The sequence below is a fragment of the Carya illinoinensis genome, chromosome 9 (assembly GCF_018687715.1).
Source record: "Carya illinoinensis cultivar Pawnee chromosome 9, C.illinoinensisPawnee_v1, whole genome shotgun sequence".
Lineage (NCBI taxonomy): Eukaryota > Viridiplantae > Streptophyta > Magnoliopsida > Fagales > Juglandaceae > Carya > Carya illinoinensis.
Window position 1 is genome coordinate 18,494,456 of NC_056760.1, and position 15,099 is coordinate 18,509,554.

Here is a 15,099-nt window from a genome sequence, read left to right on the forward strand (position 1 = left end):
AAGGGTGCATCCATTGGTGCAATGATGGATGATTGTATTCAAGACTGGGGTATTAAAAAAGTTCTTTGTATGACAGTTGACAATGCCAGTGCCAATAACACTGCAATTGAGTGGTTCAAGGGGAATATAACGGTAAAAGATGATATCCTTCGTGGACACAAGTACCTACATGTTCGATGCTGTGCTCATATTATCAACCTCATTGTTTTTGAAGGGTTGAAGGAGGTTGATGATTAAATTACCAAAGTCTGCAATATTGTGAGATATGTGAGGGTTTCCCCCCAAAGGCTTGGCAAGTTTAAGGCCATAGTAGAACAGCTTCAGATTCCATCTTCTGCGATGTTGTGTTTGGACGTTCCGACTCGATGGAACTCAACATATATGATGTTGGAGGTGGCGTAAAAGTACGAAAGAGCATTCCATAGAATGGAGGTTGAGGATGGAGGTTTGAGGTATGCTTTGATGGAGTCTACTGGGGGGAGAAGAGGGCTCGGTGCACTGGATGCAGTTGATTGGGATCGTGTGAAGTCTTTTATTGATTTTTTGAAGTTGTTTTATGATAAAACTATGCGGATATCTGGATCCAAATATTGTACTGCAAACTTGTACTTCGACGAGCTTTCGAGGAGTCATGAACACCTGCAATAGAGTTATGCTAACAGTGAGGGACTGTTATATGCTACGACTATGAGGATGAAATCAAAATATAATAAATATTGGGAGGATATTGTGAAGATAAATAGATTATTACTTGTGACTGCAATCCTTGACCCCCGATATAAGCTGGAAATAATCCAATTTTTCTTTATTGACATTCTCGGGGAAGAGAAGGCTAAAGAGTTTATTAGAAGGCTGAGAAAGGATATTGATGACTTATATAACCACTACAACAATAATGGTCATCCTACTTCAGCAAGTGGTAGCCGTAGCTCCTCACACCCGACCAGTTCGACATCTTCCTGTGATTACACTACTTCTGCTGCAGCTATTTCATCACCATTGGTGCAACGATATCGTCAAAGGCGTGCATCAAGAAATATTATGCAATGTAGGTCTGAGGTTGAACGCTATTTGATGGAAAATATCGAGACATCTAGTGATGCATTTCAGTTATTAACTTGGTGGAAGGTTCATTCCACCAAGTTTCCTATTCTTTCCCGAATAGCCCGAGATCTGCTAGCTATTCCTATCACTACGGTTGCATCTGAGTCGGCGTTTAGTACTGGAGGTCGTGTGTTAGATGCTTATCGGAGTTCATTGTTAGCTTCAATTGTGGAGGCCCTCATTTGCACACAAAACTGGCTATATGAAATGCCCATTGGAGTAGATATTATTGATCTCGAGAGCTATAGGCTTGAATCAGGTAACTTTATAGTTTATATGCTTTTAAATGATAATTTAAATATTTGTAATGTTTTAATTATTAAACTTCTAATTTTTATGATTTTGTAGACATACTTGTGAACCCTAGCATAGTTGCGGATGAGTGATAATTGCGGATGAGTTACAAGTTACATGGATGAGGAGTTGTGTTCATGTATTGTAGTGATGCTATTTAGGTACTATATTAATATTTTTAAATCATTTAAAAAATTATTGACCATTTCATAATTCATACTATATTTTTTAAAAATATTTTCATATGTATTATTTTGTAGATAAAAGTTTATGAGAATGAATGCCGAATGGTAGTGGCTACTGGCTTCAACTTCAAGAATCAAGACTTTGTTCCTTTATCTATGTTCAAGAATCAAGACTTTATCAATGTTCAATTACTAATTTACTACTTTCTTGTTTTGTAATGTATGATTGTATGGAATTTAATCACTGTCATTTGTATTTAAGTTTATTTATTATTTTTTTACATCATTTTTTTGAAATTAGAAGTCAATTAGGTTGTTGCCTGTTGGACGGAGTGAATTTCGCATGGGTTTTCGGAGGTGGGCCTTTGGAGTCAGAGATGGGCTAAAGCCCAACAATACTCCGATCGGAGTTCCGACATCATGTCGGAGTCGAAGTGAAAATTTTTCTCCGACTCCTGTTGGAGTTGGAGTTCGAAGAAGACCATTCTGACTCCGTCGGAGTTCGGAGCCCACCCCTATATGGGCATCTGTTGTCGGGCCTTCGGCTTTCCATAAAATGACTAGCTTTGGCCAAAATTTGTAAAAAATAATAATATTATTATTATCATCAAATTACAGTTTTTAAAATATTACCGCTTGCAAAAGATAAATATTTATTTCAGCAATCTTGTTAGAGATTAATTATTGAAATATGTCGAAAACACAAGGAAGAGTCTAGAAGACAAATAATTGAGTAGTTAAAAAAATATGAAAATAAATGAGTTAAAAAATAATAATAATAAAATATTATTTTAATAAAAAAATTTCAAAAACGAGAATAGTTAAAAAATTAGATTTTTTTATATAAATTATATATTTATTATTTTTTTAAATAATTGCGTATCACCCCATACTCAAATATCATTTTTTATTAAAATTTAAAGAATAGTATTACATGTGCTTATAATTTTACTTATAAAACTCATTTTATTAATTTTTTAAAAAAATTTAAATTATAATTTTATAATTTTATAATTTTCAAGGTACTAATAACGAAAAATAAATTTTTTGTAAATTTTTTATAATATATTTACCATTTTTTAAATTTAAAATACTTTTCAAATTTAAAATACTGAATTTGTTACTTTTAAATAAAATATGACAAAAATTTCAGGAATGCTCTGAAATCGAACTCAAATTCGAAGCTCCATCAATTCTCACTCGATTCCTCTCTCGAGTGCCACTCATGTTGCTCTTCTGAGAAACACAAGCTGCCTTTCGTCAGTTCGACTTTTACATTACTATGTTTTCTATTTGAAGGAAATATCATTATCATACATATTCTGAAACCTATAATTTACAACCTATGTTTTCCAACAGTTGCCTTAAACGAGACGAGCTGCTTCACTTTGTAGTTCAGCTGTTAGAAACAATTTCTCTTTGGTATTTACATACTACGTCTCCTATATTTAAATTTTTTGTGGGGCTTTTTTTTTTTTATTGAACGATTCTATGTTTTTTCAAGTGTTTAGGTATGAATGTTTTTCTGCAGTTAAAACTTGAGTGAAAAATCCTCTTCGGAATTGCTCGTGTCATTATGGATAAAGCTGAGCTTGAAAGTTTCCTGAAAGTTCTTCCCCCAGTAGAATTCTGCTGTGTCTATGGCTCTGCTCTTCATCCAAACAATCGTGACATGGTTTTAAATTTGTTCTTGCCTTGTTAATATTCAGATTCTCAAATGTAAGCATTTTTTTTTTTTTTTGGTCAGTTTTCATTGAATTAATGAATTTCTGACATTCCAGTCAACCATGGTGGATTACATTCTCGGTGTATCGAATCCTGAACAATGGCATTCTCAGGTAACTTTGATTTTTTAATTTTTTTGGACAATCCCATGTAGAGAACAAAGACTGTTTGGATTTCTGATCGAATTTAATTTTACTGATTCTATAACCTAGAATCTACAAATGAACAAAAATCACTACGCTTCATGGATGGTGCACCTTGGAGGGCCAAAACTGGTTCGTTCTCTCTCTCTCTCTCTGGGTCTTGGTCCCATTTTCACTGATACTATAAATTGTTTCATCATGTTAGATTACTGAAATTGCGGATGAAATTGGTGTCGGAGTACACTTTAACCCTTTTGTTACTTGGAATCACAAGGTATTAACCATTCAATGCATACACTCATCAACTGTCTCTGATTGTGCACACTTATTCTCTTTGTGGTAGAATCTATGTTCATTAAAATTTTGGTGTATGTTCTGGTATGCCATGTAATATCGTCTGATCAATTTCCTGCAATTTTCACATTTAAGCAAATGTAACAGATGCTCAAATATGGGGTTGTTCGGATGCATGACTTGATAAAGGACATACTCAATTGGGAAAGATTCTACTTGAGTGGTCGTTTACAGAAACCAGTATGACCTCCGTATCAGTGCTTCTAGAAATAATTTCTTTCATGTCTTCATTTCTTTACCTGGGCATGTTATAACGAAAGGGGTATTTATGCTAACAGGACATCATTTTTCTAGCAAGCACTTTTATGATGTATCTGTATATTGCTTCCATCTCTGCTTTCAACCCCTCATTATATGCAACATATGAGAACAAATTGTGGGATTTGATGCTAATATTTTAGAAAAGAAACAAAAAATTTTTTTATGGACCTTACTTTTCCCGAAAAGTGGCCAAGCCAAAATTATTTTGCACTGATCACGTTTTTTCCTTTTCATTAATGATTGAATTAGTTAGTTGACTCTTCAGTCAGTTTTTCTTACCAGCAGTTTTAATGGAAGGGAAACAGTGTAATGGACAACAACTTCTCTATATAGTTTAAAAACTCTTCATGGTTTAAAACTGATTAGAAGATGGAAATGAACTGAGATGCCTTTGGCTTTCACAGTATGTGGGCAGCACCTTAACTATTCAATGTTATTTTGTTCTACTTAATTGCCCTTTAGAGGCTATTTTTCTTTGCTTCAAACCAGGCTTTCCTTTGTCCAGCCATCTTTCTCTTTCTCTTCCTTTTTTGGTAGCTCTCTACATGTGGCTACAAAAATGTGAGTTGCCGAAGAGTCCTCTTTGCTGATGGTTCTTGGAGAGATTTTTTTTTTTTCAACATGGTTGTTGAACACAATCATGATATGATTCCTAGTTTGGCAACATATACAAAGTTCCAATTCAACATAAAGTAGGTCAACATGTAGATATGAGTAACTTAGTCCGTTATCTGATCAAACTAATATGGTGTCTTTCTTCTGCTGTTTTATATCCTATAATGTCTCAGCTTCTAATCTCTGCTTACATTGGCTGCTGCAAACTGTCTCTGCATTGCATTTGCCTGCTAGTCTGGACCTATCATTTTTGTTTTTGTCTTTGTAAACTTAATCTCAAGGAAGCTTTATCATTTTCATACAGGTTCATATACTTGTGGATAACCTGGATATAGAAAATGTAAACTCTGCTAATCTAAAGGCTGCAATAACTGCTGCCCTCCTCCTTTTGCCACCAAAATTCACTGAGGTTTGCTTCTATTCCAATCCTTGATCGTTTTAGAATTATTGGAGTTTATAACTTATTATGCTTCTTGCAGGAAGATCTTTATGCAAAAATATGTAGCCTCTCATATATGGGTGACTTGCGAATGCTTTTTGCAGAAGACAGAAATAAGGTGATGCTTGATAAAGTTTAAAATGGTCTTTTGATGGTAACTGGTCCTAGTTTTTCATAGCTTTATGCATGCCTGATAATTTGCGGGAGGATCTATTGAAACTATATGTATCTGTGATTTGTAAGACGTTAATTAACAATTGACCAAACTTAAGTATTATTTCTAGTGATTGATTAACAAAATTGAGTTTACACGACTGAGATATTCCTGTGGAAGACATATCATGCAATTATGACTACTACCACCGGAAGTTTCTTAAGGCCTCATTTTTTACCACCACTTCAGTACATTTTTTGTAACTGCTTATCTGATGCCTTTTTTAAGGGGAAAATGCATTTTCCACCCACCAACTAATTTGCATTACTTATCCCAAAAAAAAAAAAAAAAAACTAATTTGCATTTTGCAATATGTGCTCCAAAATTGACGCCTTGTACCCTTCCAAGTACCATCGAATGCCAAATAGCACCCGTTCAAATCTGACCATTTGGATGGATAAAAAATGGGTAAAATTGAGTGATGCCACAAAATATTGGTGGTTGGATCTCAACGGAGAGTGCACATTTCAACTTTTTGGTAGGTAGAGGACACAATCTGCCAATTTTGGTAGTTTATGTACGGTGTATATTGGGAAATGCATGTTAGTTAATGGCAGTAAGTTTATTTTTCTCTTTTTTTAATATTATAATTTAGCTTCTTTTTTTTTTTTTTTTTTTTATCATTATCTTATTGGACGTTACACCTGGTAAGGCATTTTGTTTTTGGTGAAATTGGATAGTTTTAAAAAAATTACTTTTCTTATGAAAGTTCAGTTGTTCATTTATATAACCTGCCCAGGTGAAGAAGATTGTACAAGCGCAATTTGATTTATTCCAGTCAAGGTATAGGCCATTTCTTGAAGAGTATGAGGCTATGGAGTTGTTGAGATTCATGTCGTCTGGAAGCGGCCAAACAAATGTTTCTCAGGTCTGTTTAGATCCTCAAGTTCTCAAAAGAAAACTGATTCAATATGCCATCTTGATTTTTTGTGATCTATTCAAGAGAGAGACCCAAGTGTTCTAACCTCTCTGCCGCTTTATGTGTCAAACATGTTGGGATCTGGAACTCAGCCACAAAGTATACTTGTAAAATTTATCGTTGAAATTTCTACTGCTTTTCTTATGTCCATCCTCAGGCAAGCAACATTGAAGTCAGATTAGGTGAATGAGAGTTAGATGCCATTTACCTAGCTTTTCTTTCTGCTCATTCTAAGGACTAGTTCCTTTTATGGTGTTTTGGGTCATTATTAACTTCTTGATGCATACTCAATGATTCATTACTTGAGCTAGATACTTATTGAGCTTCTGGATAATTAGTCGATTTTCAAAAGTTATATGTTGTCTCCAGTTTAATGTCAATTTCCTAAAGTAAATGTCTTGGCTGCCCACTGCCCAACCGCGCCCCCCGGGGGGGGGGGGGGGGTTGTTGTTCTAGAGACTTGTTGGATATTGTGCGGGAGATGACTCTTAGACAAGTTCTGGCACATGTATGGTGTGGAGCAGCTGCATGGAGAAGGGCAATCCTTGCTTGGGAGGCAGCTCTGGAGAAACCCTCACAAGGCATAACTTAAGGAAGTGACAGATAATAGCATCAATTGGTGCTACATGTGTAAGAGGGATGGTTGAAACTATGGTTCGCTTGTTCTACATTGTTAAGTAGCTAGAAAGTTTGAGTTAGGGAAATATACGAAGACGAGCCTTCTTCTCTCCTAAAATTTTTCTCTCCGTACAAGTGTGAAAATTTCTGTGTTTTCTTTGTTTTGTTGAGGATGGAAGTTAGTTAGGAAAGTGTATTTGTGATACCGATTGTAATAATGATTTATTCCCGGGATATTGTGATTGAAAACAAATTATTTTCGGTTGTGAGAGAAGGTGGTCTAATACGTTTAACTAAGAGAGGGAAGAGGTTCAAACAAGAGCTGTTGTTGGGATTGCACACTGTGCAATGGCTGGGGAGAGCTTTGGAGGATTGTGGGAGGGGTGAAAGTTACTCATCCAAGAGGGAAGGCTATCGGAGTTTCGTAGTACAGAGAGGCTCGAACAGTAGAGGTAATTTTTTGGAGGTCTCTGTCTATGGTGAGGGAGGTCGTAGGAGTTTCCTCATTATTCCTGATGAGGAGGGAGGTAGGGGCTGGAAAAGACTTTCCGGGATCTTAAAGGATGGCTCACAGTTGGACAGAAGCAAGGTGGAGCTTGTAGAAGGTGCACAGAGGAACCTGTGGAGAGAAGAACCGTCGGCGAGGTCATACAAGGAGGTGGTTGTGGTGGCAGGGACGCAAGGAGAGAAGAGTAAGGGGGTCGGTGGGGGAAGCCTAGAGGCAGTAGGGCCACATCGAGCCCCTCGTGACCAGACGTGGGTGAGAGATGATGGCAGAGATGTGAGGGAGGTGCTTTGCATGGTACGTGATTTGCAGACTCAAATGGAGAAGTTGCAGGGAGAGGTGGCTAAAATTGTAGTTGATGTCGGGGCCATAAGGGGGAGATACGAAACAGGGAGTTTTAGGGGAAGGGCTCTTAAAGGTAACCAAGACGGGCCACAGGCCAAGGCCCAGGTTGCGTTCAGGAATGAGGCTTGGACACACGGGGAGCGGGCCTGGGATTGGTATGAAGAGGGGCCAAAACTAAGGAAGACGATGCAAGCCCGTAAGGAGTGGAGGGCTCGGGCAACGAATCCGGGTCGAGATGGGGGGAGGGTCTCTCCTCTGCCGGAATCCTCATGAGGCCATCGGCGGGAGATGGACTTTCTCTCCGAGAAATAGAAAGTGATGGCGAAACTATCGGAGGGGGAAGTTGCACCCATTTCGCCGGCGAAGCTCCAGAGTGCTATCTCTGAGGCTTCGGTGGAACTCCCACCACTTTCGACTGCACAGAACGTGCCGACAGGGGGAGGGAATGTCACCGAAAGTCCGACGAGTCCCCCAGAGATGTTTAGGGAGGTTGTAGAGGTGGGGGATTGCCGGAATGAGGTTGTTGAAGTTTCGGTCAGTGAAGATCTCTGTCAATACGCCTCAGCAAGTGGTATCACCCTTCGGGGAATGCACAGAGGAAGTCAACAGGGAGGGGATGAGGCTTCCAAGGATCCGACGAGCACACCGGAGCTACACAGGGAGGTCGCTTTGGTGGGGGATTACTGGACAGGGGGATCTGTAAACTTGGAATGTGAGGATCTTTTTCAGTATGTGTCGGCAAGTGAAGAACAGAGTTTGAGTGATCATGGCGGGTCTGTTGGGCTTGTGAGTGGGGAAGATAATGAAGGCTTAGAGGAACAACGGGAGTATAGAGTGCAAAATCCTATCCCATTGAATTGTTTGTACCCAGACCCAGCCTATGTTTCAGACTGGGTGTTGCAGACAGTTAGTGATATTAAGGACTTGATAGGTCTGAAGTGTGATGGGTATGAGGAACAATTCATGGCGTTATTCACAGCTATTGAAGCTGGACACCAACAACAAAGAAAAACTGATTCCAAGAAACAGCGCGAACTCAAGAGACTTACGTGGTCTATGAATTCTGAAGGTAGTTCAAGCCGGGAGAGATCAAAAGGGAAGGGGCTGGCTTTACCCAATAAATGAAACCAAAAATCCTTTCATGGAATGTCCGCGGACTTAATGAGGCTAGTAAGCGACTTCAAGTAAGAAACTTACTGCGGATATTATTTGTTTACAGGAGACGAAGCTGAAAATTATTTCTACAAAAACAATACGCAGTTTATGGAGCTGTATATACGTAGATTGGATGTACTTGGCAGCTAATGGGGCCTCAGGAGGAGTGTTGGTGATGTGGGACAAAAGGGTGGTGGAAAAAAGGGAGGAGTTTATAGGTCTCTTCTCAGTAGCATGTTCTTTTAGGAATGTGCTAGATGGTTTCTTGTGGGCCTTTGCAGGGGTCTATGGTCCTAACTCAGACACTGATAGAAAATTACTGTGGGACGAGTTAGCAGGGGTGCATAGCTGGTGGGATCTCCCTTGGTGCATTGGTGGTGATTTCAATGTCACAAGATTCCCAAGTGAGTGTTATGGAAACAGAAGAATGAGGTCCGCTATGGCTGATTTTTCCGAATGCATCTTTGAGCTAAACCTTGTAGACTTACCTCTAGCGGGTGGTTGTGGTACGTGGGCTAACAATCAGACTTGAACAAGACTTGATAGATTTTTAATCTTCTCGGAGTGGGAAATTCATTATCCGGAGGTATGGCAAAAAAGATTAACACGTTTATGCTCGGATCATTGGTCTATTATGTTGGATAGCGGGGGGATTCAAAGAAGGCGTCGGCATTTTAAGTTCGAAAATATGTGGCTGAAATTTGAAGGTTTCGTGGATAGGGTTGGAAGATGGTGGTTATCCTATCAGATACAGGGTACTCCAAGCTACATCTTTGCTGGAAAACTAAAGGCCTTGAAGCAAGACTTAAAACAGTGGAATATGCAATCCTTTGGTAACATCAGGGAACTTATGAAAACCAAGCAAACAGAGATTCAAGAACTTGAAAGGGTTCAGGAATCTAGGCCTTTGAACCAGGAGGAAGCGGCTCAAAGGTTAGTTTTGGTTTCAGATCTCGAGAGTTTCATCCTTATGGAAGAGATCTCATGGAGACAGAAGTCGAGAGTGTTATGGTTGAGAGAAGGTGATCATAGCACAAAGTTCTTCCATAGAATTGCTAATTCTCACAGGAGATATAATAATATCGAGAAGTTGAAGATTGATGGGGTAGAACGTAAGGAAGAGCAAGTGATTAACAATCATGTGGTTGATTTTTTTGAACAACTTCTTTCCGAGTAGGAGGTTTGGAGGCCTAAGTTAGAGGGGGCTGATTTTTGACACCATAGGGACGATGGAGGCAAATCGTTTGGAGAGGCCGTTTGAGGAAAGGGAGGTGTTAGAAGTGGTTAGGAAAATGGCATCAGATAAGGCATCGGGTCCTGATGGTTTCTCTATGGGATTCTTTCAAACATGCTGGGAGGTACAAAAGGAGGATCTAATGAAGGTATTCCAGGAGTTCTACTTGTTTGGAAAGTTTGAGAAATGCTGAAATGCCATTTTTCTTGCTTTGATACCAAAAAGAGTGGGGGCGGAGGAGATTAAGGATTTTAGACCCATAAGCTTGGTTAATGGGGTGTGCAAGATTCTATCTAAGGTTCTTGCAAATCGTCTTAGCGAGACAGTGAGAAAAATAATCTCAAATCCTCAAAATGCCTTCATAAAGGATAGGCAGATTTTAGATGCGGTACTCATTGCAAACGAATGTTTAGACAGTAGAATGAAAGCGGGCCTTCCAGGGATTATTTGCAAGTTAGACATGGAGAAGGCATACGACCATGTCAACTGGGATTTTCTCATAGACATTCTGGGAAAGTGCGGCTTTGGAGGGAGATGGTGTTCCTGGATCCATTGGTGTATCTCTACAGTGAAATTTTCAGTCCTAATAAATGGAAGCCCAACGGGATTCTTTAGTAGCACAAGAGGCCTGAGACAAGGCGATCCATTGTCCCCACTTCTTTTCGTTTTTGTGATGGAAGCCTTGAGTAGAATGATTTCAGTTCTGGTTGCAAATGGGAGGTTGAATGGGTATTCGATCGGTCCCTCGGGAGAGGGTAATATCAGTATTTCTCACTTATTATTTGCAGATGACACCCTGATTTTCTGCGAGGCGGACCAAAGCCAGGTTCGGGTCCTGAAGGTATTACTTCTCTATTTCGAGGTGGTCTCAGGATTGAAAGTGAATCTAGACAAGTCAGAGATGGTGCCTATCGGAGGCGTTTTGCAGTTAAGACTCTTGGCTAATACTCTGGGATGCAAGATCGCCTCACTCCCTATGACCTATCTAGGCCTTCCATTGGGGGCTCCTTCGAGAGCGGCTGCTATCTGGGACACAGTGATTGAGAAAATAGAGTATCGATTGGCAGGGTGGAAGCGTATGTATTAGCTAAACTCTGGGATGCAAGATCGCCTCACTCCCTATGACCTATCTAGGCCTTCCATTGGGGGCTCCTTCGAGAGCGGCTGCTATCTGGGACACAGTGATTGAGAAAATAGAGTATCGATTGGCAGGGTGGAAGCGTATGTATTTATCTAAAAGGGGTAGAACTACTCTTGTCAAGAGTACTTTATCCAATCTTCCGACTTACTTCCTGTCCTTATTCCCTATTCCAGCACGGACGGCACTTCGCATTGAAAAGCTTCAAAGGGATTTTTTGTGGGGAGGTATGGGCGAGGAATTCAAGTTTCATCTTGTCAGGTGGGAACAGGTATGTAGGCCTCTGGCAAATGGTGGTCTGGGCATAAGAAATTTGAGACTATTTAATAGAGCATTACTTGGTAAGTGGTTATGGCGTTACCATAGAGAACTAGAAGCACTTTGGAAGTTGGTGATTGAGCGTAAATACGGAGGTTCATGGGGTGGATGGTGTACTAAGGAAGTAAGAGGGGCGTACGGTGTGGGGTTGTGGAAACATATCAGGCAAGGTTGGGGGGTTTTCTCTCGGCAGACTAGTCTTCGTTTAGGAGAAGGGAATAGACTCAAGTTCTGGCACGACACATGGTATGGTAATTGTGCACTTAAGGAACTATTCCCGACACTGTTCAGGGTGGCAAGTGCCAGAGAGGCCTCGGTGGCTGAGGTCATGGTGGTAGTAGGGAATCAAATCCAATGGAACATCAATTTCAGCAAGGCAGCGCAAGATTGAGAGTTGGACAGCTTTGAAGCCTTTCTAAGTTTGTTATACTCAATCAGACCAAGCAACCAGCACTTAGACATATTGTGGTGGATACCTTCAAACAAAGGTATGTTCATGGTACGTGAGTTCTATAAGTCCTTAACACAAACGCATCACCCCCAGTTCCCATGGAAAAGACTATGGAAACACAAAGCTCCCCTCAAAGCGGCCTTCTTTGTATGGTCAGCTGCTCTGGGGAAGATTCTCACAACGGATAATCTGAGAAAAAGAAGGATGATCATTGTAGATTGGTGCTGTATGTGTAGGAACGGGGGCGAATCGGTGGGGCATCTACTACTACACTGCGAGGTAGCTAGAGGGTTGTGGAACGAGGTATTTGGCCGCTTAGACTTGGGTTGGGTTATGCCGGAGACAATAGTGGCAACACTAGCTAGCTGGACTGACATAAGGGGTAACAACCAGATAAAGGCCTTATGGAAGATGATTCCGATTTGTATCATGTGGTGCGTATGGCAGGAGCGCAATGCACGGATGTTCGAGGAAAAAGAGAGATCGATGGAGGAACTTAAAGCTTTCTTTTTAAGAACTCTTTGTACTTGGGCCATTGCTGTTAATTTTAATGGCCAAGATTTGCATGATTTCCTTATTTCCCTTGTTCCTACATAGTTAAGACATTCTTTGTACTGAACGAGGCTTTGCCAATTCTTTTATTAATATACTTCTTACTTTTCTCGAAAAAAAAAAAAAAAGTTTTGAGTTAGGTAATGTTGTGATGGGCAGTGGATCTTTTTCTTTGCTAGAAAGGTTGGTTTGGTGGCCCAAATGGTGAATGATTGTGGAAAATGATCTCAATTTTTCTATTGTGACACATTTGGAGAGAGATGAATGGTTGTAGTTCTTGACAGTTGCAAGAGTAACATGGAGAATTTTTTTTCTATATCATTGGATGTCTGCAATCTTTGATTTTTCAAGCTTGGTCTTTTTTTTATCATCTTTTTACTGCTACTTAGGTGTCTGTAATGTATACATCTTGTGTGCTTATGTATATATAAAAAAGTTAGTTCCAAAAGTTTAAATACCTTTTCTCCCCTAAGAACAGGATTGTGGCTTATCAGCGGCTCGCTCTCTTGTTAGTTCCCTTCCTCCAATGGTCAGAAGCAAAATGGGCGTGAAGCTAGGGCAGGAGAAAAAGCTGGTAGAATCTGGTATTAACTTCAATTCGTCTGCTGTGGATTTATAGTAAAGAACTGTATGTGAAGAATCTGATATTTCTATAGTTCAACACCACACAGATGGACACCCATACTAACTTTGCAAACTCAATTGTATTCGGAAAAAACATGATTTTGATTGTTCATTTTCAAACATCAATTTTTTTTTTCTTTTTTCAAACATCAACTTAGTTGCTAGTTGACTTATAGTGTTAACATGCTAGACTTGATTATTCAATAGTTTAAATATTTTCGCCAAATTTGATTTGATAATAACATCCTTTCAAATCGCAATTGAAGGTCGAGTAATTCATGAAGTTTCAATTGGCTCAAGAGAAGAGGCTGCAAAATGCATGCAGAAGGTTCTGAGGCGAACAGTCATGGTTTCAAGTGCAAGGCAGGCTGTCGCTGGTCTACTAACTGCTGGTGGAGTAAACGCTGTTAGATATCTTTCTAACAAAATGTGCAAGGCTTGGAAATCGTTGAGATGAGGCTACCTTTAATTTTTATGAGAAATTTTATTTATCAACCTCTCAAGCCTATTCCTATGTGGCTGGCCCCTGCACTTTACGGTAGAGTTATGCTAATAACGAAGATTGATCACTGATAGCCTGAGATTATAAACTAACAATTTCACATGGGCTTGCCTGGATGTCCTAATCAACTTGTTTGTTTGCAGATATAGGGGTGCAATGTGAAATGAATCCTGAGGTTGGGCAAAAAGGGTAGGTCTGACTGGTCAAAAAGCAAATTTTGTTTTGATGTGTTTTGATTTTGAAATTTTCTCATAAATTGCTGAAGGGAGGTCACAAGTTTAGCATATTCATTGTCGAATGACGCTCTCCGTGCGTCTTGTTTGAAACAATTTCATTCATTTTTGTCTACTGAATATGACTTGATGTAGGGACTATATATATTTCTTACCCAAACAGGGGCAATTTTCAGCCAATATGCTACGAAGCATTGAAAATTATAGGCTTGATGGGCGGGTCTTTTGTTTGGATGCAGAAATGGTAATCCGTGGATGTCATAAACAAGGAATATATTCTTATTGGAGATTTGCATGACTTTTTAGATCCGCATTGTTTCAAAGAGGTTGGGTCATCTTTGAATGTTATCGATTATCTCTTCCAAAGGAATCGTCGCGTGGGATCCGTGTTCATTTCCCACTCAACTCTCTTGACTTAACTACCTCAAGTGAACGCATGCAGCGTTTTTTTCCTTTCGATGGATAAGCGTTGGATGTGGACAGGATGGCAGTAGCAGCTATACGCCACCAATATGATGCCCATGTCACCATTCTTTTTTAAAAGGAAAAAATAAGTATTTTCTTGTATAATTATTAAACGTGAGCATATAATGTAGTCAGCTAGTCTTTGCTGGCTTCCAGACTGACTTCCCCAATGACTTTTGTATTTAAATTTGTCTTTGCAAGGTTTAAGATTCGAAGATCTCAATAGTTCCATAAGCTACGCATTCTTAAAAAAAAAAAAAATCAAATGTTCCTCGTAGTTGTAGCTTTTAATCAGAAGCTTGATCTTTCTGCTCTCCCTTGCAGGAAGCCTGAAATTCTCAGTCTATGGTGGTTTAGATAGAAGTGGATGGAAGTTTCTAGGGAATACAGGTCCATGTGGGGAGTGTGGGGGCATCACCCGAAATTCTGATGAATGTTGTTCTGGCAGACTTCTCTTCTAACCATGGTTGGGGGACAAGTTTGAAGGCTGTGTTTGATGGTTTGAAGTGTGTGCCAGGCTAGATTTGAGCTGTTTTGAGCTATTGTCTACAATATTGGAAATACTTTCTCCATGATTTTTTAGTATTTCAAATGATGTTAACGAGTGAAAGGGCATTAGAGAAAGGGGGAATTTGGATACTTTAGACGTAAATAAGCCATTGTAGTTGGGATGTAATGAAGTTCTCTCTTGGAAATTTTAGCTCTC

At 39.5% G+C, this 15,099-nt stretch overlaps 1 protein-coding gene across 11 annotated transcripts; it reads left to right on the plus strand.

The window, feature by feature from the left end:
• The first annotated feature begins 2,699 nt into the window (after nt 1–2,699).
• On the plus strand, nt 2,700–14,611 carry LOC122275506 (phosphatidate cytidylyltransferase, mitochondrial). Of its 11 annotated transcripts, none has more exons than XR_006228568.1 (13): nt 2,700–2,842; nt 2,943–3,005; nt 3,088–3,258; nt 3,365–3,421; nt 3,521–3,583; nt 3,657–3,725; nt 3,893–3,985; nt 4,986–5,090; nt 5,161–5,238; nt 6,074–6,202; nt 13,048–13,153; nt 13,460–13,731; nt 13,839–14,611. XR_006228568.1 is itself a non-coding variant. In XM_043084605.1 (11 exons), the coding sequence occupies exons 2-11, from the start codon at nt 3,160–3,162 to the stop codon at nt 13,648–13,650; spliced, it is 990 nt and encodes a 329-aa protein (XP_042940539.1). In that variant the 5' UTR covers nt 2,731–3,005; nt 3,115–3,159; the 3' UTR covers nt 13,651–14,611. The 11 variants fall into 11 exon arrangements, 1 of the variants encoding a protein (XP_042940539.1); XR_006228567.1 differs by having other exon boundaries at nt 3,095–3,258; XR_006228564.1 differs by having other exon boundaries at nt 3,115–3,258.
• The last annotated feature ends 488 nt before the right edge of the window (nt 14,612–15,099 follow it).

Bases quoted from the DNA above. Each gene is read 5' to 3' on its own strand.
- LOC122275506 (XM_043084605.1), top strand. From the start codon at position 3,160: ATGGATAAAGCTGAGCTTGAAAGTTTCCTGAAAGTTCTTCCCCCAGTA. The intron at 3,259-3,364 runs GTTTTAAATTTG...CTGACATTCCAG, and splicing joins ATCCAAACAATCGTGACATG to TCAACCATGGTGGATTACAT. The intron at 6,203-13,047 runs GTCTGTTTAGAT...CCCTAAGAACAG, and splicing joins GCCAAACAAATGTTTCTCAG to GATTGTGGCTTATCAGCGGC.